This window comes from Lissotriton helveticus, chromosome 1_1 (genome assembly GCF_964261635.1).
Source record: "Lissotriton helveticus chromosome 1_1, aLisHel1.1, whole genome shotgun sequence".
Classification (NCBI taxonomy): Eukaryota; Metazoa; Chordata; class Amphibia; order Caudata; family Salamandridae; genus Lissotriton; species Lissotriton helveticus.
In genome coordinates this window covers 1,497,511,734-1,497,538,710 of record NC_136057.1, presented here as the reverse complement: position 1 = coordinate 1,497,538,710, position 26,977 = coordinate 1,497,511,734, and the positions used below count along the sequence as shown (strand labels likewise).

General features: G+C 47.7%; 1 protein-coding gene across 1 annotated transcript in view; it reads right to left on the bottom strand.

The window, feature by feature from the left end:
* Positions 1-26,977, bottom strand: part of SCYL3 (SCY1 like pseudokinase 3) — a 917,463-nt gene that overhangs the window by 667,680 nt on the left and 222,806 nt on the right. Inside the window, exon 7 of the mRNA XM_078686597.1 lies at positions 19,984-20,123. Coding sequence (XP_078542723.1) covers positions 19,984-20,123 — 140 coding nt within the window. The remainder of the gene's footprint in view (positions 1-19,983; positions 20,124-26,977) is intronic.

Below are 26,977 nucleotides of genomic sequence, written 5' to 3'. Positions count from 1 at the left end.
AAGGAAGCTTCGGGGCCTCAAGAGCCCCCAAAATTCAACCAGCCCCCGACTCGATTTCAGAGGGAGGTTTGCGCCGCGACAACCCCAATTAGCGAGAACGTACAGAGTTTCTCTCAAGGGGAACTTAATGAGGGACCACCAACGCCACGTATTGCAGTAGGGGATTTAGAGGGGATCAAAGTACCTAGGTTATCCACTGATTCCTGTAAGATCATAAGCTGGAACATAGCAGGTTTAAATGCGAAACGTCAGGATAACGCCTGGTTGAGTTTTATCTCAAACCATCATATCATTGCCCTGCAAGAAACTTGGGACACATCCGCCAGCCTTTGGTGGGATGGGTTCACTAGTTTCACTAAACCTGCAGTTCCCAGCAGAGCGGGTAGAGCCAAGGGCGGCTTGGTTATCTTGTTCTCCTTAGACATAAAAGGTAGTTATAGGCAGATCAGCACCGACTCTGATAACATTTTAATGGTCGAAAGGGTGATTTACAATAGTAGCAGGACTTTATATGTTAATTTTTATAACTCTGGGAATAGTGACTATAGAGGTCACAACATCGTTAACCTAGATAGCATCTTATACTTAGTATCTCAGAATATCCAGTTTGCTTATGAGTTTATTTTATTAGGCGATTTTAATATTCACTTATGTAACCTAGCATGTAAGGGAAGTAGCGTTAATGAGGAAGACGACGCAGCCTTAAAGGGTCCTCACTTTGAACATTCTGTAGAGGGGCAGGAGCTTGAAGAACTACTCGCTAATTATGATTTGTACGAACCCGATTGGGGCCTAAGAATGCCAACTTTCTCTGGTACCCAACATGGAACAGTGATAGACTATATCTTCGTCTCACAAGGCATTTTGGGCCGGACCACGGATTATCGCACTGTCTTAAGCCATCATAGCGACCATAACCCCGTATTACTTGAAGTGACCTGGGGAGCTCAGATGGGGGCACCCCCAATCTTAGCAAAACCTGCACAACCCCTGAGGACCACCGATAAGGACAGACGAGTGAAATGGGCCAAAGTTATTTCGGAAAACTTTTATGCATTAAACTTCCCAAAAATTAAAGATTATGTAGAACTCTGTAAAAAACCTGGTGTACAAGGGAAAGAAATAGTATTAGCATACGAGGCAATATGTGCCCAGGTGGCAAAGGACCTTCTAGCAAAACCTATAAAGGGGAGCCCAGGAATTAAGCGCTGGTTTGACTCCGCATGCTCGAACGCCCATAGAGAATTGTTGGTAGCCTTAAAAAACGTTCCAAGGGTTAAAGACGATATCTCCAGATTAAGGAGAAATTATAAGGCAGCCATAAAGATTTGCAAGGATACCATCAAACGCGAGGCCTGGGACAACCTTCTTTCAGCGGCAGTGTTGAAGGATAGTAGGAGATTTTGGGATATCATCAAACAGCCCTTTTTCTCTGACGACAACAACGCACCCATGGACTGCGTGATCACTGATGAAAAATGGCTGTCTCACTTTAAATCAGTCTATGGGGGCGTGGAAGAAGAAACTAAAGAGTTCTCACTGCCTACCGTGGAGGTACAACCCATCATCTTTAACCCCGAAGAAGTGAAAAAAGCTCTTTTGGCAACCACAAAACACAAGGCACCTGGCCCCGACGGAGTCCCCGCTGACTTTATGTACTCTCCAAATTTGTGGGCGGAGGTGATGTCAAATGTGTTCAACGCAGTTAATGCCAACCATGCCCCCGTCTCGTGGGCCATATCTACCATCGTCCCTATTTTAAAAACAAAGGCCAGCGGGATGACCCCGCGTGTTATAGGCCCATATCTCTTCTGGACTCAACCATTAAAATCTTGGGCAGAGTACTTTTATCCAGATTGAGGGAGAATGTTGAGGGCTGTGGCGGGCTGTCTGAACTACAATATGGTTTTAGAGAGAGAAAAGGGACCATTGAACAATGTATTAATCTGCATTTACTTATCTCTAAATATACTGTGGCCAAGGAGGGTTCCGTGTTTCTTGCTTTCATGGGCCTCTCCTCGGCCTTCGACCTGGTCAATAGAACGAAATTATGGTCGATCTTGCTGGAGCTGGGTATTGATGAAGCCCTTGTTATGTTCATGGCGACTATGCACCAGGAGCTCTTCGCAGCTGTTAGAGTGACAAACTATGGCAGATGCACCCCATTGTTTAAATCTTTAAAGGGGGTACGGCAAGGCTGTATACTAGCCCCCTTGCTTTTTACCATCTACATTAATGGCTTGGGAGAACATCTGCGGTCCCAGGTAGCGGATGTTCCGCGTGCAGGAGGTGCCCATATACCGGCACTCCTGTATGCGGACGATGCCGTGTTGATCGCTCGAACAGGCGTTGGCCTTCAGCTCCTTTTGGATGCTTTTGGTTCTTATATGGACAATCTGGACCTCAAGGTTAACGTCTCTAAGTCACATACGATGGTAATGGGGCGCGAGTGCACAAAAAAAAGACACAAAACATTTTTCTGCAGAGGGGTCCCTGTCTCTAAGGTAACCACATTCCCCTATTTGGGCGTTTTGTTCGATCAGAAAGGGTCATGGGGCCCACAGATAAGAGCAAAAAGGTTGGCGGTAACTAGATCTTCCTCAGCGCTCTTGGGCTTCGCTGGCAAGCTAGGAGCTAGGCCCATGGAAGCTCTTTTAAAAATCTATAGGAGAAAGCCTGTGGCTATTGCACTATATGGGGTCCCCCTTGTGGGGGTATGCAAATCTTGACCCTATCCAGAGAGCAGAAAATAGATTTATTAGATCCTTGCTCTCTGTACCGCAGTCAACCCCAACGTACTCTATCCACAAAGAGGTGGGCTTACCCTATCTGTCAGACACACTGAGCCTAGCCCCTTTGACCCTGTGGTTGAAAATGTGGTTGAACGAAGACCTTCCCTTAAACCATAGAATTTTACATGATGTCCTAGCGCTCGATAAATACAGCAGCATTCCTTGGCTGTCGTATTTGGCCAAATCGTTCTTAGATCTGGGTCGCCCTGAACTTTTTTCATCCCCTGAGAAAATTAGGGCCCAGGATATAGACTACATAAAAAAGTCCTTTATGGACAGGAAGGAAGTGCGCCGTGTGGCTCATGAATTGATGAAACCAACAGTGAGGGCTCATAGCCTCCTGGTTAGCACATCTTCGCTCGCACCTTACCTTAGCTTTGTTACTTTCCCTTACCACAGGTTTTTATTAACAAAGTTTAGATTTAACCTGTTACACCTTTGTCTAGGTTCTTTTAAGAGCTGGCAGAAACCAGACTTAGCCCCCCCTTGTAGCTGTGACCATTTCTCAGTGCAGGACACAATGCATTTCGTAATGTTTTGCAGTTTGTATCATGAGCAGAGGAAAAAATATTTGTTGCCAATCCTGAAAGAAGCCGGCTTCACACAGGTGCGCCCGGCGCTGCTCTTTTTACAACTTCTGTCAAACCCTCGCATTTCCTTCTGCACTGCTAATTTTTTGGTGGCCGCAGCAAGGGCGAAAGCTGCCGGCCATATTTCGCCTTAAAAGTAATGGTTCTACAATGTTCCCTCTGACATGAAATGTATTTATATTTTAACTATGCATATGGTTTTTCTAATTGTACAGTATGCCTGCTGCTTTTAAGGTAATCATGGAACATGTATTTTATGTGATGTTTTTGTGTGTTCGTTTCTTTGTATGACTTGAAAAAAAAGTCGAATAAAGATATTCTGACTGACTGACTGGCCACGACAAAGTAGGAGGTGGAACCTACAGTCCAAGTACTACTGGACAAAGTCGCAGACCTATTCCAGCGGGTGGTACTGCTGGACCACAGAGTGGAGGATGTGGAGAGCAGGAGTCGACAGTGCAGGGTCTGGATAATTGGACTGCCAGAGAAGGCTGAGAGGACAGACATGTGCATCATTGCAATACAAATTCACATATCGCAGCTCATGCACACACACACTATGGCCATCTTGTTTTTTCTTCCCATTCCTAAAAGGCTGCAGTGTATAAGCAAAGTGCTACAAAGAGAAAAGAGACATTTTATTTCTCTAAAAAGAAGCAATCAAAAGAATCTGTTGCCATGTAGGAGACCACCTTGGTATCCAATATTTCAGGATTATCTTAGTGATGTACTATTACTGCTGAGTGAGTGATTCGAATAAAGGTGTAGTGTATATAATGACGGTCTACTAATCTTACGTTTCATAATTACTTTTTACACAAATCCTCCTTTCAAAAGTGATATGCCATTTAAAGAGAGCTAACAGAAGTAGCAGTAGACATAGGTCACTTGGGGACACAGGAGTAACAAGCATTTGCAATGCAATAGGTCTCGCATTAGGAAAGTTTGAGCCATTGGTATTGCGAATTACATTTTTTTTATTTAGCTATAGTAATAGCTAAAGTAATAGCTTTGTCATTTACAATGCCAATAGTTTTAACTTTCACAAATGTGACACCTATAGCATTTGCAATGCAATATGTGTTGTGAACCTGGCTGCCTTCCTGTTAGAGACACTAAGATTGTGTAGCTCTGCCCCTGAAGGTGCTAATCACATCGAGTAAACCTATTGGAAACCAATAAAGAAGAGGTTAATTGGGGCTAGACGGGCCCACGGTGCTACCAGGGACGTACCAATATGCTGGCTTTACTGTAAAGGTCCTTGGTAGGTCTGCGCGGGCTATTGGTGTAAACACATGCGCACTCCAGTAATTCCACTGAGGCAACTAAGGTTTGTGTCAAAACCGCGAGGAATGCCAATTAAGGGGCTCACTTCCTTGTCTGCTTCCGTGACACCTGAAGCTACTGCCTGGAAAGGGATCGTTGGACTGCCATCTCATGGGAATGTTCAGAAAGCGCGGCAATATTTAATTAATCTCTTTTCAGCAAATAAAAGGGTCTTGAACTTTCAAGGAAGCTGCAAATTGGCTAAAACGTGTCTATCTATCATCTAGTAAAAAGGTGGGACCTCTCGACTTAATTACTTTGCCTCTGAAGGCCCCAGCTTGGGTCTCCCAGAGAGTTTGATGAAGGCAGTAAGTGAGGTGGAATGTTTTTATATACAGACTTGTTCACTGTGTGTACATAGACCTACATGATGCCTATAAATGAGATAACAGTGTGTACAGTGCCCTGTATGATAAACATTGGTATCGAAGAACGTCCACAGAATGTACAGAGACCTGTGTCTGGCTGGGCAGAATGCATTTATTTATATATGTTCAGAATGTTTTTATTTATATATGTTCATGTTGCTTTTAGCGCAAACTTACACTCGTGGGTGGAGTCTCTTTGTTCTAATGGTACCTCAACCACAGTGCAGTGGCCAATACAAGGCACATGATGAGGGGGCAGAAACCCAGGTTTTAGGCAGATTCCTTAATTTGTCAAGAATTATTTCAGCTCTATTCGAAGATGGAAGTGGATTCCACAGGTAGGCTACCGGAACGGATCGTTCTCGTCATCTCTGAAGTCTATACTTTGGGACACAGAACAGTGGACTGCTGAGATATCTCAGCTGGCGACGTGGGATGCGTTTTCTGACTTAATGAGAAAAGAATGCCGTAGAGTGGTTGTGCAAGACTCGAATCCCGAGGCAAAGAACTTTAAAACAAATAAGTTTGTTGATACATAGCTGATGGTGATGTTTTAGTCACACGGTCGAACTTTGTCAAATTGAGCAGCAGCCTGACAACCATATTTTGAAGTTTTTGTAGCCAGCTCAATAATTAATTTTTCAGGTAGCCAAAGTAAGCTGATTCGCCACAGTTCACTCTGGACAGTAAAACGCATTGGCAACCATCACTTATAAGAGAGGACTAGGAACAACCCAACCAAGCTGTTTAATATGAACAAGATACTGCTTTGTCACGGCAGAAATCTGATACGTTTGAAATGAGAAGGGCGAGCTATATGATGCAATGTATATGTATACCTCTTGTGTATCTATATATGGTTTTCCACCCACTGCAGAGAAAGAAAAATACCTAACACCCCCCCAAACCACCACTCCATGACTCATTGCATTCTTCTTCCAAAATATTCCCCACCTCCAATGTCTGACTCATCCCAAACCTATTTTACTACTATGAACTCACGAAAAATCATTTTTAAACTCTTCCCTCCTCTGTTCATCCTTTATTCCATTCATCCAACTAACAGACTCAAATGTGTTTATAAGGAGTACTGAGACCCACATGATGGTGAATTCACAACGTGTAGAAAGTTACGTGCAGGCCGTGTACATATGGATCCACAAAGTACAGAGAAAACGATATGGTACGTTGTACAGATGTATTCACGTTTACAAAGCCGAGGCTGTGTACAGATGTGCTGGCAGGGTGTACAGAGACCTTCATGGCGCTGTGTACAGACGCGTTTACAGTGCGTAAAAAAAAAGTACATGGCGTTTAATACAGATGTCTTCACCATATGTACAGACCCGTATAATAGCCTGTGTACAGATGAGTTCAGTGTGTACAGAGACCTTCAAGGCGCTATCTTGAGACGTGTTTATATTCTGTACAGTTATTACGGGACGTTTTGTACAGATGTGTTCACCATGTGTAAAGAGCCCGCACAGGGGCTGAGAGAAGATATGCTGACAATGTGCCCTTAGTTTCATGGGTCATCTACGGGGCCTTGTCAACTATGCAGCCTCTCTCCCGATGACTCGTGTCGCCTTTGGTTCAAGCCTTGCACACTTTACACGTTTTCTCCTTAAAAGAAGGGTGTGGCCAATTCTCCTCGGGAAGCATCGTTGCAGACACATCTCTGGCTCAACCATCGCCATCACCTACTGTTCCCCCTTATGGCAGCGGGGGCGGGGCTGCTCACCTGGCCCTGCTGCTGTTGTCATCATCATGTTGACAGTCTGCCAGAGATCACACAGATGGTGTGTGTCCATCCTGTCCGCTTTCCTGTCCTCATGAGGTTTTTTTGCGAAGGGAAATGACTGCGGCCTGCAGTTCCCCCACCCCCTTTGTTCTGAATTATCCAAAGGGCCTTTGGAAAACAGCCAACAGCCAAAACTAAGGTTTTGCCATTTGAACGTTAATCCACACTTTCCAGCTGGCTGACATCTGCTGCTGAATGGGCATGCAACGGCAGTTTATGTATTACATTGAAAATGCAGTTTCAGATTCAAGAAAGGGAGCACAGAGGATGCCTCAAGGGACCATGTTTTATGTGTGACAGCCACATGCTTAACTAATCTAGCAGACCCCAGTTTACTGATCAGGTGTTTCACAATAAAGCTCCTCATATTTGATCCTTAACACACACTAAGCGGCACAGCAGAAGGATTCAGCAAGCATTAATGTTACTGGCATAGTGAACAGTCCACAATTAAAACAGCCTCATGGAGCTGCCAGCGAACATCCACTCGATCCCAAGTTTGCCACTGCAGACATGTCCGATTTGTCCGGAATATGAATTCCCAAGCCCAACTACAAGACAGGGTAGTATAAATTGTCTGGTGCGAGAGTGGATGTTGGAGTACAAGCTAAAAAATGCATAAATACATGAAGAAATAAATACCGCCTTCGGGTAAAGTCTGCGCTATATAAAAATGCATAAATACATGAATAAATAAATACCGCCTTCGGGTAAAGTCTGCGCTATATAAAAATGCATAAATAAATACATACCGCCTTCGGGTAAAGTCTGCGCTAAAACATCCTCGTTACTCTGCCGGCCTGCGACCAGGAAGTCAGGCAGGCCGGCGCGACACCCGGAAACAGGAAGTAGGAGGGCGGGAGCCTACCCCGCCTCCCACGGAAGAGCCGCGATTGGAGCCGTGTTGGGAGCAGGCAGGAGCCTACCCTGCGCCCCGGTGCCGAAGGAGGGAAGAAGAGTCCTGCTGCCGGGCCTTGCAGCTGAGGAGAGGAAGCCGGTGAGTGCGTTGCTGAGCGGCGGGGGGGGGGGGGGGGGGGGGGGTGTGGTGTGTGTGTGTGTGTGTGTGTGTGTGTGTGTGTGTGTGTGTCTGTGTGTGTGTGTCTGTGTGTGTGTGTCTGTGTGTGTGTGTCTGTGTGTGTGTGTCTGTGTGTGTGTGTGTGTGTGTGTGTCTGTGTGTGTGTGTCTGTGTGTGTGTGTCTGTGTGTGTGTGTCTGTGTGTGTGTGTCTGTGTGTGTGTGTCTGTGTGTGTGTGTCTGTGTGTGTCTGTGTCTGTGTCTGTGTGTCTGTGTCTGTGTCTGTGTCTGTGTCTGTGTCTGTGTCTGTGTCTGTGTCTGTGTCTGTGTCTGTGTCTGTGTCTGTGTCTGTGTCTGTGTCTGTGTCTGTGTCTGTGTCTGTGTCTGTGTCTGTGTCTGTGTCTGTGTCTGTGTCTGTGTCTGTGTCTGTGTCTGTGTCTGTGTCTGTGTCTGTGTCTGTGTCTGTGTCTGTGTCTGTGTCTGTCTGTGTGCATGCATGGTAGGCTGGGAGGGCGGCGCAGGACGGAAACGTGCGCGTTCGCGCACAGCAATCCAGCCTGGACTGCGCTCGTGCACCTTCTCGTCCGTCCTTCCCTCGAGACAGCTGACTATACGTCTCCGTCCCTGGAAGCATCCTTTGGTTGCTAATTCCAGGGCGAGACCTAAAAAGGGTCACAGTGGTGCTGCAGGGGGGCATTGTGGCACAAACCCTGGCACCGCAGGTAGCAGAAGGCACACAAAAGATGGTGGCCAACAGTAAAGAGTTGATTGAGGCTATGAGGACCATTATCTGTGACACCCGATTTGAGATTTAACAGTTTGTATTTTCAGATTGAGGTCCAGCTAAGCTCCAACACAGCATGGGTGATGATTGTCAAGGTGCTCCAACTCTTCGCAGGGGCAGTAGTGACGAATGTCCCAATGACCCCTCCACCGGTACCCCCGCTTCTAAGAGCAAGACCACCAGCAGGGGGGGAAAAGGGGAAGTGGACAGAGAAGAGAAAACCTTGGCTCCAACTGTCTCCTGCACCTTCTAGGGACTGCGTATTAACTTCCAGCCGTCTTCCTATGAGGTGCCTAATACACAGAATAGGGAGAGAAAGAGAATATACCACAAACCTTCTTACACTAACGGTCTTTCTTGAAGGTAAAGCAAAACTTGTCCTACCAGTTCTAGTCAAGGTATTTTCCCCTCTTCTATTAATGTCGTTTAGTATCAGGCAAGGCTTCTAGCTGTGAAAGAATACATAAACGTTAATCTCTATTCTCACTGCAGAACTCCCCACTAACTCCCTCTAGGTTAACTAATACCTGTGAAGCCTTCTGCGAGATGGGGTCTTGGGATTTCTGTTTTTAGTAGGTTTAAGTTCCTGGGTGCAATTAGAAGAACCGTTCTCTCAGCTTTTCCTCAGATGCGCGCAAAAAAGGACCAGGGAGGAAGGTAAGGGAAGGTAAAGATAGGGAAAGCGCAAAGGGAAATGTCCTGAGGGAAAACTCCGTTGGATAGTTCAACACTGTAGCTCCTGCACGCAGTAACAATTATTTACAATTCGCTTTACTGCCTTACTTGTCTTTACGATACTTCCTCTCCAGATAAGAAGTCTTTTATTCTCTGTGGTAGAACTTCACTGGATACAGGAACCTTTTGGGCTGGACTGAATGGACTTCAGTTCATAGAACAGTCGAGAACGCTGTAGCTCTGTGACTCCTTCTCAAAGCTGACACCTCTCAGGAAAACGAGAGCGCTCAGCGGGGAACGAAATTCTTACAGAATCCAAGACACTAAGATACTCAGACATGTCTTCAAAACACTCTGACGTTCCTAACTCCGACAACTCCCGTCATGAATTTCTGACGCGGAGCGGCGGCAAGGAACAGCTGCTTGCATGAAAATCTGCATTGAAGTGCGCAGTTTGAAGCGCGCGACTTCCCGATAACCCCTAGAGGGCGCACCACCCAGCTTAACCCTGAGGGAACATAACGCGGCCATCTTAGGAAGAGTGAACTAAATACAATCTTTTCAGCAGTGTCTGTAATCAATCGGAATTCCCCACTAATGTCGAAGCCTCCCTGAGGAACAGGGAAACCAGACATTAGCTCGGGTAAAACGGGACATTGGCAGTGAATTGAATGTTCATTTAGGGACGCTAACTGTGGAGACTCGATGAATCCTGACAATGATGAGGTGTTTTCAGAAGACCTTCCATCTTTAAATACGCATTGCAAAAGCCCACAGGCGTTGCTGATCATTCCAATCCTTTCTAGCCTGCGGCAGAGCTTCGGAGCAACATGAAAGTTACAACATTGTTTTGGACATGAAGAGGGAACAATTGCCATCTTGGAGACAGTAAATAAAGAGCGCTGGCTGAAACTCTCCGTCATGTCATTGGGACATGCGACTTTCCTCCTAGAAGAGACTGGTGTTTTATTGCCTGTATACATTTCCTGGCAATTTGGCTGCTCAGAGAGTTTTGATTAGTTATCTAAGTGTGGTATGGTGATTGAATTTTGAGTGTGTGCACCTGAATAAAAGAGGATAGCAGAAGCTGAGCATCTGTCAGATTGGTTCACTAGCATTTCATTGGAGATGTCTAGACACATGATCTCAGAACTGGTTTGCAGTATACAATTAGGTTCTATGTGGATTGTCTGGGGATGGCTTGAAAAAACAGTTACAAATGGGCAATGGGGGAAAGCGAATAGTTTCTTACCTGTCGGTGTAGTTTTGCAGCTTGAAGATCTTTCTGGATTCACTATGCTGTGCATTATTCCGCGGTCTAGTGGTTGGGTCCGGAATCGTAGTCTTTTTTTTTTTTTTTCGTAGCCCAGGTGGGCGTAGACGTCCCACCTTTTGGTGTCCTTCCTGTGACGTCGGCATGCTTCCTGCGGAAGCTCTCACCCTTGGGCGCCATCTTTGGATTCTTTTTTCTTTTTCCGTTTGTGTTCTGTTTCCGAATTGTATAGCAATGTTTCGATCTTTCCTTTTACCGCTCTTTCCCTTGAAGTTCCATTAAAGTCTCTTTTTTTTGTTTACCACCTCTCTTCTCCAGCCTCATCTTTCTGGCGGAGGTGGGTGGGTTCGCTAGTGAATCCAGAAAGATCTTCAAGCTGCAAAACTACACCGACAGGTAAGAAACTATTCGTTTTGCAGCGTGAATCTTTCTGGATTCACTATGCTGTGCATAGACTTTGTAGCGCTCGGTTATTGTGGCGGCTGGGTGGAAGATGAGCTTGGGTTCTTAAAAATGTGCTGAAGCACCTTCTGTCCCACCTGTGCTTCCTTGTTCATTTGTATGTCCACACAGTAGTGTTTTGTAAACGTGTGCACAGAAGCCCATGTTGTCGCCAGGCATATGTCCTGAATGGGAGTGTTTGCCAAGAAGGCTATAGTAGCTCCCTTTTTTCTTGTTGAATGGGCCTGTGGACCTTCTGTCAGTTCTTGGCCCGCTTGTTTGTGGCAGAATTGTATCGCTTGCGCGATCCATCGTGCAATTGTCCCTTTAGTAACAGCTTTGCCCATGAAACATTCAGCGAATGACACAAAAAACTGCTTTGTTTTTCTGTGATCTTTAGTTCTCTCTGTAATGCATGACTGCACGTCTCGCCTCCAGAGTGTGCAGTGCCCTTTCAGCTTTTGTTGTTGGTTTTTGGAAGAAACTTGGTATCTGAATAGCCTGGTTGATGTGGAACTTGGACACCACCTTTGGCATAAAGTGTGGGTCCGTTCTCATCACCACCCTATTGTTGTGAATTTGTATGTAGGGTTCCTGCAGCGTTAACGCCTGTAGCTCGCTTACTCTGCGGAGCGAGGCGATTGCCACTAGGAAAGCTGTTTTTAACCTTAGCATCTGTAGAGAGGCTTTATGCATTGGTTCGAAGAGTGCCTTCATGAGTTCTTGAGGTTCCATGCAGGCGCTGGTAACCTTTTAGGCGGTGCAATCCTTTTTGCACCCTCCAAGAATCTTTTTACAATCATAGAAGTGAAGAAGCTTTTGCCTGTTTCTCCTCTCGTGTAAGCGACAATGGCTGCTAGGTGTACCCTTAGCGATGATGAGCTCAGGTTTGTCTTGAGCAGGTGCGTGAGGTACTTAAGCACTGTAGAGTCTCTTGTCATCTTGTTGTGCTGTCTCTCCTTTCTGCACCATAGTGTGAACCTTTTCCATTTGGCCACGTAGCACTTACGTGTGCTTGGTCTTTTTGCCTCTCGAAGTACCCTCAGGGTGCTCTCAGGTAATATAAGGTGTGCAAATTCTATGTCCTCAGGCCGTTAGGCTGAGACTTTCCGGCTCTGGGTGCAACACCTCTCCGTTTTGCATGGAGAGTAGGTCTTTCCTTCTCCCAAATTTGTGTGGTGCACTCTGTCATTTCCATAATCTGCGAATACCATGTTTGCCTGGCCCACTGGGGTGCGACCAGTATCAGGGTCATGTTGCTTGTTTTCCACTTGCTGAGTACCTTGTGTATCAGGGGAATTGGCGGAAAAGCGTAGGCAAATGTCTTTGACCAGCTTATCCATAGGGCATTCCCCAGGGACCCTTCCCCTGGTTGCCTCGATGCGAAGTGTTGGCATTTTGCATTCTGGTGTGTTGCAAACAGGTCTATTGACGGGGTTCCCCACCTGTCGAACAGTTTTTGTTTCTTGTGCATTTAGCTCCCATTCGTGTGAGGCCAATGTCTGTCTGCTGAGCCAATCTGCTTCCACGTTGTCCTTTCCTGGTTGATGTACTGCCAGTAGATCTATCTTCAATGGTTTAGCCCATTTCCATATTTCCTGCGCTAGCTCTGACAGCGGGCTGATTGTGTTCCTCCCTGCTTGCTTATGTAGAACATCGCTGTTGTGTTGTCCGTCTGGATCAACACTGTTTGATTGTACAGCTTCTTCTGGAAAGCTTTCATCGCTAGGAGAACGGTCTTTAGTTCTAGATAGTTGATGTGTTTGACCGCATCCGTTTGTGTCCACAGGCCCCTCACTCGGAGTTTTTCCATGTGTGCTCCCCATCCCTTTTGGGATGCGTCTGTGGTGATGGACACTGTTGGTGCTGGTGGTGTTAGAAGCTTCCCTCTTGTTATGTTTCCTTTGTTCCACCATGATATCTCCTTGTGCACTGCGTGCTTTACAACCACTAGGTCCTCCCAACACCCTGTCGCTTGTGACCATTGGTCCTGTAGCCACTCCTGGAGTGGTCTCATGTGTAGTCGTACTTTTGGTACTATGTGGATGCATGAGGCCATCATGCCCATCATTTTGCTCACCGTCCTCACTGTCAGAGCTTGCCCCTTCTGGTAGAGGCGCGCCTCCTTTAACAGTGCCTTTGTTCTCTTCTCGCTGGGGAACACCCTCCCCTGCACGGTGTTGATCTTTGCCCCCAGAAAAATCTTGACCGGTTCTGGGTTTATCGAGGATTTCTTCCAGTGGATGGAGAAACCCAGGGCTATCAGTGTGTCTGTCACTATTTGAGCGTGCTGTTTGCACGTGCTGTATGACTTTGCCTTTATTAGCCATTCGTCTAGGTAAGGGTATACGTGTATCCCTTTCCTCCTTAGGTGCGCTGCGACTGCTGCTAGACACTTTGTGAATACCCTTGGTGCGGATTTTAGCCCGAAGGCCAATGCTGTGAATTGATAGTGATTTGATTGCAAATCGTAGCAGATGTTTGTGCCGTCTGTTTATTGGGATGTGAAGGTAGGCATCTTTGAGGTCTATGGTGACCATGAAGTCCCCTGTTTGAATCTGTGGAAGTACTTCTTGCAGGGATGTCATTTTGTATTTTTGTGTCCTTATGAATTTGTTGAGAAACCTTAGATCCAAGATGGGTCTCATTGTTTCGTCTACCTTGGGTACTAGGAAGTATGTAGAGTACACCCCCTTGTTCCTTTCTATGCGAGATACAGGCTCAATAGCCTCCTTTTATAGCAGTTCCTCTGCCTCCCTCTGAAGCAGCTCTAGTTCCTTGTTTGCTAGTGCTCTTTTCTTTGGTTTTCTGCTTGGTGGTGTCTTTTCTAACTCTATGCAGTACCCGTAATGTATTGTGTTGATGATCCATTTGTCTGTGGTAATTTTCTTCCACTCCTGGAGAAAACGGTTTAATCTTCTTCCCACAGGTGTTACGTGCTCGTGGTTTTTCGGTGCATGACACTCCTGTTATTAAGAGTCCTCCCCTGTTGAGGAGGATGGAAGTCCACAGGAGCAAAGATGAATGTCCCCCACACTTCCAAACAGCAACGACCCAAGTGAGAAGAGATAACTCACTCAAAGTCAGTTGCTCCCAAAAAGTGTGGGGGGAATTTCCCAGGGAGTATACCAACTCTCCCCCAGCAGGGACGTTGTAGCTGCAGTCTCGATGGCAGGAGATGGCTGTAACCAAACATACAATAGTACTAAACTATCTAGTAATTTGCAGGACTAGTACACAAGTGTTCAATATAGAATTCCACTTACCTCACCAGGTGAGCGTCAGAGCATGAGCGAGTAGACAAAAGTCACGAACCAGGAGGTAGTGAAGGGAACCTGGATGACTACTCAGCAAGGGATACCTCCAAGCAAGAAGGTAAACAATTCCAGTCCTGCTCATATACTGAAGACTGAGCAGAGCAGCAGGTGACAGACTCGTACCACTTATGGAGCTAAAGACAAAGTGGCATGGCAACAACACCCACTTCCTACTCATAACCTAAAGACAGAGCGGAGTGGGTAAACACAGAACACACAACAAGCACAAATACACACACCACGTCCGACTCTTGGAACTTATGACGGAGTGGAGCGGGTGTACACTCAACAAGACAACACACGGAGTACGCACAATGCGTCCAACTCGTAAACTAAAGACAGAGTGGAGCGCGTCGACATGTACAAACACAAAAAACACTAATGCCCAGAGAAAGCCTCCGTCCACTCATGAACAGAAGACCGAGTGGAACGGAGCGGAAAGAATGGCCCGAAGACGAACCAATCACCAGTAAAGGGGCGTAGGGACAGAACAAGTCGCTGAGGCAGAAAGTCGTGCAAGGCACCGGGGATAACTGAGAAGCGGGAAGGGAGACCGGGAGACTAAGTATCGGGTACGGATTAGGCAGCGAAGTACGGGGGTAAAGGGTCGGGAAGAAACACCGGGAATCCAACAGGGACATAAAGAAAATACCATGGGCTCAGGAACCAGGGAACAAACTTGAACAGGAAGGCAGACAGGAACCAAGAACGCTACGGGAACCTCACAAAGCAGAACGCTGAGTAAAGGGGGCGTGGTCACTAACCAAGCAGTAAGCCAAGCAATGATTCGGGGGTGAGACTCCCTTTTCACTTAGTTAGGGAGCGTCTCGAAGTTTGCCAACACAACCCAGCACGCTGTTTAGGGAATGTCACAAAAGGACTCACATAGTTCTCATGGAGTTCAATAGGAAATGCTGGAAGGAGAACTCCAATTTAGCCCTGTGGAATCTACGTTGAACACTCGTTTATAAGGTCAAATCCGATCACCCCTAACACCTGTTTTTTGTTCTTGTGCTCCACCCTTGGAGGTTTTTGAAGGGTGTGCACTAACAATGTGGCCGAGTCACTTGGAGGTGGTTTGCTGTCCACCTTTCCTGTTGTTTCCACGTCCACTCACTCTCCCGCGAAAGGACTGGCCCCTATGTTGATATTGCCAGTGCTGTTTTTGCTGGCCTTGTTGCATATGGGTGTCGCTTTGGTGGGAATGTTGGAAGGACTGATGCGACGTTCCCGGCTGGTTCCTCCCTCTCCCGTGTGGTCTACGTGACGGGGTCCCTCTCTTTGCTCCCCTGAATTGCAAGGCCCCCATGGATCTTGCGGTGTCGTTATCTTTTTTGAGCTGTGAGAGCTTGTCGTCCACTGGTGCTCCGAACAGTGTTTCACCGTTGAACGGAGTGTTCAGGATGTTGTGTTGCACCTCTGGTTTAAAGCCTGATATTCTGAGCCAGGCTTGTCTTCTTTCAGTAATGCCCAGCATCATCAATCTGCTGGCAGTGTCTGCACCGTCCAGTGCTGTTTTTAGGCAAGAGTTTTCCAAGTTCTTCCCCTCCTCTACCAGGTGCAAAGCCCTTTGTTGGTATTCCTGAGGAAGGAGTTTCACCAACTGTCCCAGTTCTTCCATTATTTTGTAATGGTGTCTGTTGAGCAGTGCGTTGGAATTAGCCATGCGCCAGTGCATAGCGGCATTTCTTTCAATTTTTCTTCCCGTTAGGTCCATCCTTCTGCTCTCTTTGTCTGGGGGTGGACCTGAAGCAGTTGGGACATTGGCCCTTTTCTTTGCTGTTGCAGTAATGATAGAGTCAGCAGTGACCGTCCCCTGTATGTAGGGTGGGTCTTTTGAGGAGTGCTTGTATTTTTTCTCCGTCCTTGGCGTGACAGGTTTACAAGTCGCAGGCTCCTTGAATGCCTCTCTTCCTTGTCCTTTGATGCTTTCAAGCATTGGCAAGTACTGGTTTCTAGTGTGCATTTGGAGTAGTGTCTCTACTAAGAAATCCCCTTTCGGCACCTCCTCCTCGAGCTTGACTCTGAACGCTGTTGCTGCGTTCTTGATGCATTCATTATAAAAGGCCGATGTCGTCAGGTGGCGAGGGCCTCGCTGGATACGTGTCTACTCCCTCTTCTGGACTTTCAGCTTTGATGCTCCTCTTCGTAATAGGGGGTATCATCTTCCTGATACGACAGATCTTCCAAGCTCTCTGGTGTTGCTTCGACCTCGAAGTCTTACTCTTCTTCCTCGGCCAACTGTACTACCGGTGACTTGGGCCTCAACGGAATTGTGTAAGATTTCATTTTTTCGTCGAAATCTTTCTTTCGCTGCAGGATGTTCTCCATCTCTGCCTCGAGTCTCTCCTTCTTTCTTTCCATCTCCGCTGCCTGGTCGGCGTCGAGTGGTTGTGCCGCTCTCTTTGCCGTGCAAGATGGCGTCAAGACTGATTTCGGCGGCGAGACTGTTCTTGCGTCTTTCGCCGTCGGCTTCAAAGTTGTTTTCGGAGTCGAGCGCTCCTTTTCTTGGACGCTTTTCGGCGCCTTTGGCTGGTCGCCGTCCCTCGGCGCCAGGGAGTCCTTCTGTGAGGATCCGCTGGGCCTTTGACTCGCTGCTGCGGACGCCGAAGTTTTCGGCGTCAGCGCTTTTGGGGTCTTGCCCTCGTTTTTTCGAGAGTCTCGGGCAGACTGTCGAGAGTCTTTCGGGCCTTTTTGGGGCGTCGAGTCTCCTACCTTTTCTGTAGTCTTCTTTTTATCGGTCTCTGCGACCGTGTAGCCGATGTCTTCTTCGGCGGCGTAATCCTCCTCGTCGGTCGAGAGCCCGAGGTCTCGAAGGGACGGTGGTTGGCCCTTGCCCTGCATGGTGTAGTTTGCTATTCTTTGCCTCTCTCTCACTCGAAAGGGTCTTCGGCGTGAATGCTGAGCAGGCGTTGCAGTCCTTGCTTTCGTGGTCGACTGGCAGGCAGAGGTTACAGACTGGGTGTTGGTCCTTCTGCGCGTACTTGTGGTGGCAGTTGCGGCAGAATTTGAATGGTGTGTTGTCCATGTCTTGCGTTCAGGGGGCCCCCTGATTGCGCATTCTCCTCTGGACGTCGAATTACATTGACATTTTTTCTTTCTTCGTCGTCCTTTCGATGGTGTAGTCTTCCTTCGTCTTTCCAAAAGTTTTTCTTCCAAAAAAACTCGATTTTTTCTTCTCTTCTCTCCTGATCTCTGGAGCCCTCTTGGGAACAATCCAGACCCAACGGCGGAAAAAAGAATCTGAAGATGGCGCCCAAGGGTGGGAGCTTCCGCAGGAAGCATGCCGACATCACAGGAAGGACACCAAAAGGGGGGACGTCGACGCCCACCTGGGCTACGAAAAAAAACCCAAAGAAAAGACTACGATTCCGGACCCAACCACTAGACCGCGGAATAATGCCCAGCATAGTGAATCCAGAAAGATTCACGCTGCAAAACCTATAGATCCCAGTACTCTCGTTTTGGCCCAAAGAGCTTCTAATCATAGTGTAAATCAGAGAAAATTTTATTTTGATTTCACAAAAACTGGATCACATAACTGCTGTATAATTCTGACAAGACTGTCATTGCTTTCTTTGCTTTCAATTGAATATTCAGCTGTGAGAGGAGCTCCTATGTAACAGGTGGTGGAGGAGGGATCGCGCATATGTGCATGCCTGCAGCTGACATGAACCTGTGAGCCTGTTTGGTGAAGGTAAACTTTGAGACGCTGCATTTTCTTCACTGGAGCTGGACGCGAAGGATTGACTGTCCACAACTTGGCTGGAAAACTACTTTTACAAGTGACCATATTCGACCCACGATGGGGAACTTTCTGGTGCATTTGTAGCTGCTTACTATTTGGGGATATCGATTTTGGGAAAGACTTACACGCTGGAACCCATTTTACTTCAGCCTCTTGACTTCTGTAATTACAACTTAGATACTGATTGCGGCAGCTCAGCCGTTCACTTCTACCAATCGTACTTTGGAAGTTACGTACTGCGATATTTTGATACCGTTGTGCACTTGACCACGTGACAGGGACCACAACGAATGTCACTGAAATCTTTCATAACCTCTAGAACATAGGAGGATCATGGTCGTATGAAAGACCTTTAGATACAGATACTGAAGCCTTCAAAAAAAGTCGCAAAGGGCTGTACCACTGCTAGAACAATCTGGCAACAGTGGTGAAGAACTGTGCGCTGAACAAAGTGTTACATCATTTCTTATGTGTTTTTGTATTAAATAACTCTTTCTGACTGTGATTAGTCAGTTATATACTTCTAATGTTGTGCTCTGTCACTGTTTTGTAACCTTTGGTCTATCATCTTACTCTCTGGAGCTGTGTCAGAGTACCTGAAGTCTCCATCAGGCAGCCAACAAATGGATTGTATATCCGTCATGATTCTACTCAACATGGTATCCGTTGTCGGGCATACACAAAAATGTGACTGGATGTTCTCACACACTACCAGGTGTCATGCTTCATCATAGGACAACCCATGCTCTCCAAAAGCCTGGTTTGTCTATTTAAGAACGAACCCATGATCTAAATAAACTAAAAACGAATGTGACATATTAAACAGACTTTTATGTAAACTAAAAATAACACTTGGTATTAAACCAATCATGGATAAAAGGGGAGTTAGTACCCCATCACCACTGTACCGTACACGCTCCTGCCTGGTGGCTCATGTTAATCTGTGGCATATAGAAAATAGTAGTCTGCACGGAGTGTCCGGAGGTTCCTTGGAGTGTGAAAAGTATAGGGTAAGCAGGGTATATAGGTTAAGCCAGGTGTCATGTGCTCCGAGGCAGTCAGTCAGGAGTGAAATCCTTTGGAGGCTAGGATGCTGGTATGAGAGGCAGGTCCTTGTGACTGCTCCTTCCCCTCTGCCCTGATCACAAGATCTTACCAGGGCTAATGTGCACCATGGCCATTTGTCTGTAGGGAATGCCCAGGGATTCTGGGTTTTGGGGTCTAGAGGCAGATCTTCGTGACTACGCGGACTTCGCTCCTCCGCCCACATTACTGGCTCCTGCCTCCTTCTGCTGCCTTCTGCCAATGTGCTCTTCATGTTTACCCTAGTTCTGGATATTTAACGTATCTGAAATCTGGGTTAACAAAAATGCTCTAGGAGTAACCAAGTAGGTAAAGTTGTAAACAGTGGAACAGTTTCAAATGGTATAAATAGGTTTCTGAATTACTTAGAGAAAGACATTTTGATTTGGAGGAATGCCACTGAATTCTAGTTTCAGTAAGGAACCACAATTGCTGCACGGTTTTCACATTTTTGAGAAATTCCATCTGTGATGCATTGTATTTGTAAATTACATTCAAAATAAGTTGAGAAAATTAACAAGAACACGTTAATCTGCTAGGTCAGTAAATTGTACGGATTCATATGAATTTATAAGTTTACTCATTGATGTATCAATTCACATGACATTTTGTGTGGCTTTAGTACAAACATTTTATCAGAACTTTCTCTCTCACAAACCTTCACTAACTACTTTTTATCATCACACACAATTCACCAGGTTACAACAAAACATTTTTGACTTGACCACAACGCAATTGAGAAGGTCACATAGCATTATGTTTGGTAAATTACCTTTCTTTGGCCTCAGCAAATAAGGAAGAAAGCTTTTGATGGCTACTGGTTCAGCAAACACTAGCTGGTTAAGTAATAGCGGTACGAGTCGAGAGATAATTAACTCTTCTGGCAACCCAGAGACACGGTCTAGAAGAAATCTGTATTAGGACAGAAACACACAGTTTTATACTTATTAGGCAACACACATATTTTTCAAATATAGCTCCTAATACAAGGTTCAGGTTATACTGCTTTAAGGATGCCCTGATTTTGTAAAGTGTTTATGGAGTACCAAAACAGTAATGATGTATAAATAGAGTAAAATGAAATAATCAAATGACATCAAAATCCAAGAAGGGGAACCAGATATATGAAGTTTTAAGTAGAAACAGCACCAAGAAAGAGGAAAGCACCAATGATAGTCAATGGCTGAGGTAGATCAGGATCAAGGTGCAATTTCAGGCTGTCTGTGATGGGGCCTGGGTCAGATACACAAACTGAATTGGTCCCATTGAAATCTGGAAGTCAGAAAGTTTGAAAAGTTTTCTAAGTCCCACTCGCCAGAACTTCAGAGTAGGCAGTTAGATAATCAAAGGATGTCAGGCAGAGGCAAACAGAAGGGTCCAGTCTAGGTTTAGTTGACTCTGGTCAGCTGGGTACTTCTAGGAAAAGGGTGTCATTTTACCTGAGGCTGCTGTGACGAGAGGGGTTGCTGGCGCTGATTTGGGAGCCACGCTGTGCCCGAGTGCTGATTCAGTTTCCTTCATGTCTGTGCCCGAGTGCTGCCATAGCTCCTCGCCTACTGGGGACTACATTCCCCACCATCCTTGGCGGGGAACGCCGCGCACCACGCCCGGAAGCGCCAGGAGGCGCTCATAAGGACGGCAGGGCTCCCGCAGCATGGGACGTGCGCGGGCGTGCCCGGGCCGCGTAGTCAGTGGCCGACAGAGGCCGGGCTGGGCCACGGCTCTGAACCCCTTCCCCTTGAATGTACTGTGCTTCTTAGCTTTGTCATTCTACCGCTGAAAGTTGCATAAGGTGCAATATAACGCAAGTATAATTTTAGCTACGGAATAGAAATCCGGTTGGTTTTGGACATTGGACTGTGTTGATCTATCCGTTTTTGGCAATGCCTCCCGTGGGTGCCGGTTTTGGCAAACGTAAGGTGGGTGTGGGTGGGGGGCACGCTTGATGCATTTCTTACAAGAGCTGAAACCGTTATGATACACGAGATTCAGTTAACTGAGCGTAGGCTATCCCTAGAGCCTTTGCCGCCCTCGGTCAGCAGTTGTCCTGGCTCTACGCCCGCTTTTGCACACGTTGATGTTTCTCCCACTACTCTCCCCTTACCTTCTAGTCAGCTTAGTCAGGGCCCTGGTCCTTCATCACTAGGTTCTTCAACCAGCCCAGAGAATAGTCTAGGCATTTCGATGGTTTCTACTAGGGGGAGGTCTGCCAAACATGCCAAGAAGGGGAATGGGGAACCGCCATTAAAGAAGAGGAAAGGTCAGGGACCCACCAAGGCTACTCCACAACCCACTCGGGGGCTAAACGGAAGGTAGTTTTAAGGGTGGATGAAGGTAACAGACAAACCCCTACGGTACCAGCTGATGTTGCCAGTCCATCTGCACCCATTGAGGAATTATTCCTTACATGGATAGTGCAGGGGATCTCTAATTTATTAGACCCATTAATGCAAAAACTGGGCCAAATAGAGGAAAGATTGATAAAATTAGAGCGGGCCTTACCTCTCCCCACACCAATCTGTGCAGGTGCATGGCTGGTTGCTGGGGCCAGCACCACTCAGGTGGTGGGGGGGAGAATAGGTGGGATATCATCAAGGCCCGGACAACCACTAAACTAGCCCATATAGCCCATCCTTGTGCACCTCCGATCCAGGGTAGCATCAGTTCTCAGGGGATGCAGCAAAGTACAAGGGAAACATGCACACGCACACGATCCCCCAATCGATTGAGCATTGAAGGGACGTACGGTGCCCCTAGTTACTTACACTTACCACCGGAAGCAGCCCCCTACACTGTAGTACTAGGTAATGTTTCCGGGCTTGCCCCACAGGTTAAAGAGGACTGGTCTACCCTGAGAAATAGGGCTCTCCATCTGCTGAGTAGAAGGACAGGGATCAAGGATTGACTATTTCATGAATTCAAAATGGCTCGTAGAATACCCTGGGTAGGGAAGTCCGCAACGTCACACAGGGGTGACTGTGTGGTATTAAGATTCCAGACACCTGGCCTAGTTCGTAAAATTCTGGAGGGAGGAGCTTCGCGCGCATCCGAAATGGCCACGTGAGCACAGGGCTCCCGAGACCCTCGCCGCCTCCCGCATCTATCCTGTATAATATCCTGATTCCGAAGATGGGTTATTGATGACGCAGCCCAGCTGATATACTAGCTGCTTTCAGGAATTGATTTGGACTTCGGGTTCCTGAGCTACGACATCCTGCACTTTTGCGGCCTACCCCGTGGAGACACCTGGGCCTTGAGTTGCGGCTGTACCCATGCAGTAATTCAACAACACCGGCTTAAGGGGTCCAGGTCACGGCCCGAATTGACTTTCGGTTTCGTTTTTGCTGCTTGGCATTGCTCCTCACCGAGACAGACGCTGGGCGCAGCTGGCTCCCGTGCTCATCACATAGGCCTGGAGCCCGTGAGTGCTTGGCTGCGGAACTATATTGGCTTTCATCTGCCTTTGGTGATCCCGTGGGTGAACTCTGAGGAGCCATTTGGACCAGATCTCAAGCGCCCCTCTGGGGCACCCAGCCCGCCATGACAGGCAAGCCCGAGGGTGACAAACGGAAAGTCAAGACCACCTTCCGGAGAGGTGCAACTCAAACGAATGTTATGGATCGTTACACCCATCCTAAAGGGTCCCCCGGTGGCACACCAAGGGTTCGAGAGGAGGCGACTGATGACCCTACTGTGTCGGCGGATTTAACGTTACAAGACGTTACGGGCGCCATTGCTGGCATCAAGACATCTATCGGCCAGCAATACGAGGCCCTGGCCCTGAAGCTTGACACAGTGGCCATCGACGTTAATCTTATCAGAACGGATTTGGCAAAAGCTAATGAGAAGGTCAAATCTCTAGATCTGAAGACCTCCAGCCTCACGACAGACATGTCCGACTTGCAAACGGAAGTACGCAATTTGAGATCCACCAACGATTTCTTTGCTAGTCGGTTGGAGGATTTTGAGGGCTGTGCAAGGCGCAATAACGTGCATATTATTGGGGTCCCGGAAGATTCTGGATCACTGTCCACTGATCGTCGTGTCGAAGACCTCATCCTCAATCACCTCACCCCCAAGGGACTGAGTAAGTTCTTTGCGGTGGAACGTGCGCACAGAGTGCCGGGAGGACAAGCGAAGCCAGGTTTCCCCCCGCGGCCGATCATCGCCAGAATTTTTAACTTCAGAGACAGAGACGCCATTTTGCAGGCTGCGCGGACGGGCGGTCCTACGCAGTTTGGGAACACCACAGTAAACTTCTATCCGGATTTTTCCCAGTCCGTCCAGAAGCAAAGAATGGGATTTCAGGGGGTGAAGAGGCGTCTCAGGGATATGGACTTGAAATATGCGATGCTTTTTCCGGCACGGTTGCGTGTGGAATATGAAGACCGAGCACTCTTTTTTGATCGCCCGGAGGGGGTGAGTGACTGGCTAGATACGTTGCCTACCCGTCGCGATCGAACGGAACAATCCGGTGGTGCTGAAGAGGGACTATTGGAACAAGAATGAGCAATGGAGCCCGAGTCCCGGACAATGAACACAATAGACAACTGTGGCTTGCTCACTCCTGTGATCGTCTGCTTTAAGTACACACCCGGAGGTGGCGGGGGAGAGAGGGACCCTTTCCTCCTCTGGGTTTCTTTGTGTAGATTAGTTTTTTGCTAGGGCGACAGGCACACTGCAAGTTGGGGTGGCTTTTGAGTCTATGCAGGGGTGCAGGGTGGGGGGAGTTGCGCTGGGGTATTGTTGGGGGGAGGGGGGGACGTATGTTGGGAGTGTTTCATTTTCTTTCTTCTTCAAGGCAACGAACTGTTACAATTTTGGACTTTGGGGTGGTGCTCGTTATGAGGTGGGAGATCATCGAGGGTTCGGATGGGGGGTAGGGGGCTGAAGCTACTGTGCTGGAATGTGAATGGGTTGGGAGACCGGATAAAGAGGAGGGTGGTCTTGCAGTTGTTGCGACGCCTCTCCCCTGATGTCGTGCTACTACAAGAGACTCATTTGATTGGAAACGCTTGCTACACTCTGAACAGGCGGGGTTATCGTCTCGCTGCTCATTCTGGGTTCACCTCTAGTTCTAGAGGGGTGGGTATCTTGGTCAAGAATTCTCTTCCCCTGGAAATCGATGTCATAGTTCTGGATGCTAGGGGGCGATATGCTGCACTCACAGGCAGGTGGGAGGGGAGGGGAAAACTATCTCCTTGCTATCGGTGTACGTCCCACCTGGCTTACAAACCACTACTTTTGCAGACTTGGGACGAGTAGTTTTGGGTCTCCCGAATGGTATCCTGATACTGGGTGGTGACTTTAATTCAGTTGTCTCCGGAAGGGAAGATCGCTACCCCCCTAGAGACCTCGCGAATGCACAATCTTGGTTGGGTGAATTTTTGGAGGCATTGGGACTCGTGAATTGTTGGAGATTGATGCATCCAGAACAGGCACAGTACACTTTCCACTCAGGCGCACATGGTAGTCTTTCTAGATTGGATTACATTCTGATACCGGCTGCCCAGTCTTCGTCAATTGGGGAGATTAGACATCTAGCTAGGGGCATATCGGACCACTCCCCTCTATGGTTTCAGATAAATATGAATATAGGTGCTGATGGGAGGGTGGCCCCGATTAATCCATGATATCTTCACAACCCCAAAACCCGTACTGAACTGATTAAGTCATTGGATCTGTACTTCGCAGAAAATGTTGGGTCTGTGTCTTCACCTGTCTCACTCTGGGAAGCGTTTTAAGACGGTCATCCGGGGACAAGCATTGTCGTTAATTGGGTGTGCTAAGAAAAGTAGGAATGAGGCAGTAGTCCGTCTTGAGACTGAAATTACTAAGTTGGAAGGTGCCTTGGAGCGGAATGTTACCCGAGATACGCTTCACGTCCTCAGTCTCAAGCAACTTGAATATAAGAATTTGGTCACCGACGCAGCTAAGATGGTGGGTAGGGAACAGCAGGGACGACTGTATGATGTGGGCGATAAGGCAGGGAAATTGATTGCTTGGCTGGATAGAAAGGAGAGGGCAAGCCGTGTGATTCCAGTGATCGAGAGACCCGATGGCACGCGAGTGACTGACCCGGTTGACATTGTTGAATGCTTTGCTGATTATTTTCGAGAAGTGTATTCCCCGGTATCTGACAGGCCCGAGGAGGATTCTCATTTGTTGCTAAGGGATAATGCGTTGCCTTGTTTGTCAGAGTCCGACAGGGACTGGTTGGATGCTGCGCCCTCAGTTGACAAGGTAGCTCTCGCTATGCGCTCTATTCGCTCCGGAAAGGCTCTGGGCCCTAATGGTCTTCCCACTGAACTTTATAAGTTGCGCCCTGAAGCGCTAGCACCGTATCTCCGTGATATGTTTTTAGCATCGCGAGAAACTGGCTCTCTTCCTCGTGATCAGCGCCTTGCGACCATTGCGGTAATCCATAAGGAGGGGAAGCCACGGGACCACTGTGCATCCTACAGGCCTATCTCGCTACTAAATGCTGAACCTAAGATTCTTGCCAAGCTGCTTGCAAACCGCCTGATAAAGGTAGTCAGTGAATTGATCCATCCGGATCAGTCGGGCTTCATTCCACATCGCAACACAGCATTGAATTTGCGGCGCCTACATGGTGTTCTCGCGAGGGCGACGTCGCTGCGTGAACCGGCGATCTTGGCGTCCTTGGATGCCACGATGGCCTTTGATACAATGGAGTGGCCGTATCTATGGGCTGCACTTGCAAAATTTGGTTTTGGCGCTGGGTTTATTAGTTGGGTAAAACTTCTGTATGAGACACCACTGGCACAGGTTGTGGTAAATGGCCGGGTCTCCGGGCCCTTTGTTCTTGGGAGAGGCACGCGGCAGGGTTGCCCTCTGTCTCCGCTTCTCTTTGCCCTTGCTTTGGAACCTCTCGCTGCCTGGATACGTTGGGAGCCCTCGATGAGAGGCATACACTGGACTCCGGACTTTGAGGACCGCATATTGCTCTATGCGGACGATATTTTGCTGTACCTCACGTCGCCTCAAAAATCGTTAAATGTATTGTTCGACGTGCTTAACTCGTTCCGGAAAAACTCCGGCCTCGTCATTAACTGGACTAAATCCCACATATACGTGCTCGCTGGTGGCGTCCCCCTCCTGCCGGGTGGATGTCCTATCCAGGTGACGCAATCGGGTTTTAAATATCTGGGAGTTTTTATATCATTGGACCCTGCGGTCCGCTACGAGCGTAATCTACTTCCTCCGCTTCAACGTTTACGATCGGACGTAGTGAGTTGCCGTAAATTACCGTTGTCTCCACTGGGGCGAGCAGCTCTTTTTAAAATGATGTCCTTACCGCGGTTTTTATATGCACTCCAGAATACATTTGATGTGATTCCGGCGAGGTACTTCCGAGCGGTAGAGTCTTCACAGAGGCATTCGCGTATCGCTCTTCCAAAGTTAACACTTCCCTGGTATGACGGCGGTATAGCACTTCCGGACATCAGGCGGTATTATTGGGCTTCCCAGCTTGCTGCAATCAACCACGGGATGTATGGCCCGGCGTTGAATCTAGAGTTTGAAATGGATAAATGGCTGTTACCGGGGGGAGACTATAACAAGGCGCTCTATTCTGGATCCTCTCGCTTACAGCTTTCGGGACCCACCGGGATAGCCGTACGAGTGTGGCATAGTGCGACTGCGGCCATGGGCTGGATAGATCGTTTAACCCACGCGACTCCGCTTTATGCTTCTGCGAGACTGGGTTGCCTGTGGAGAACGAAAGGATTCGAGAAATGGAATAT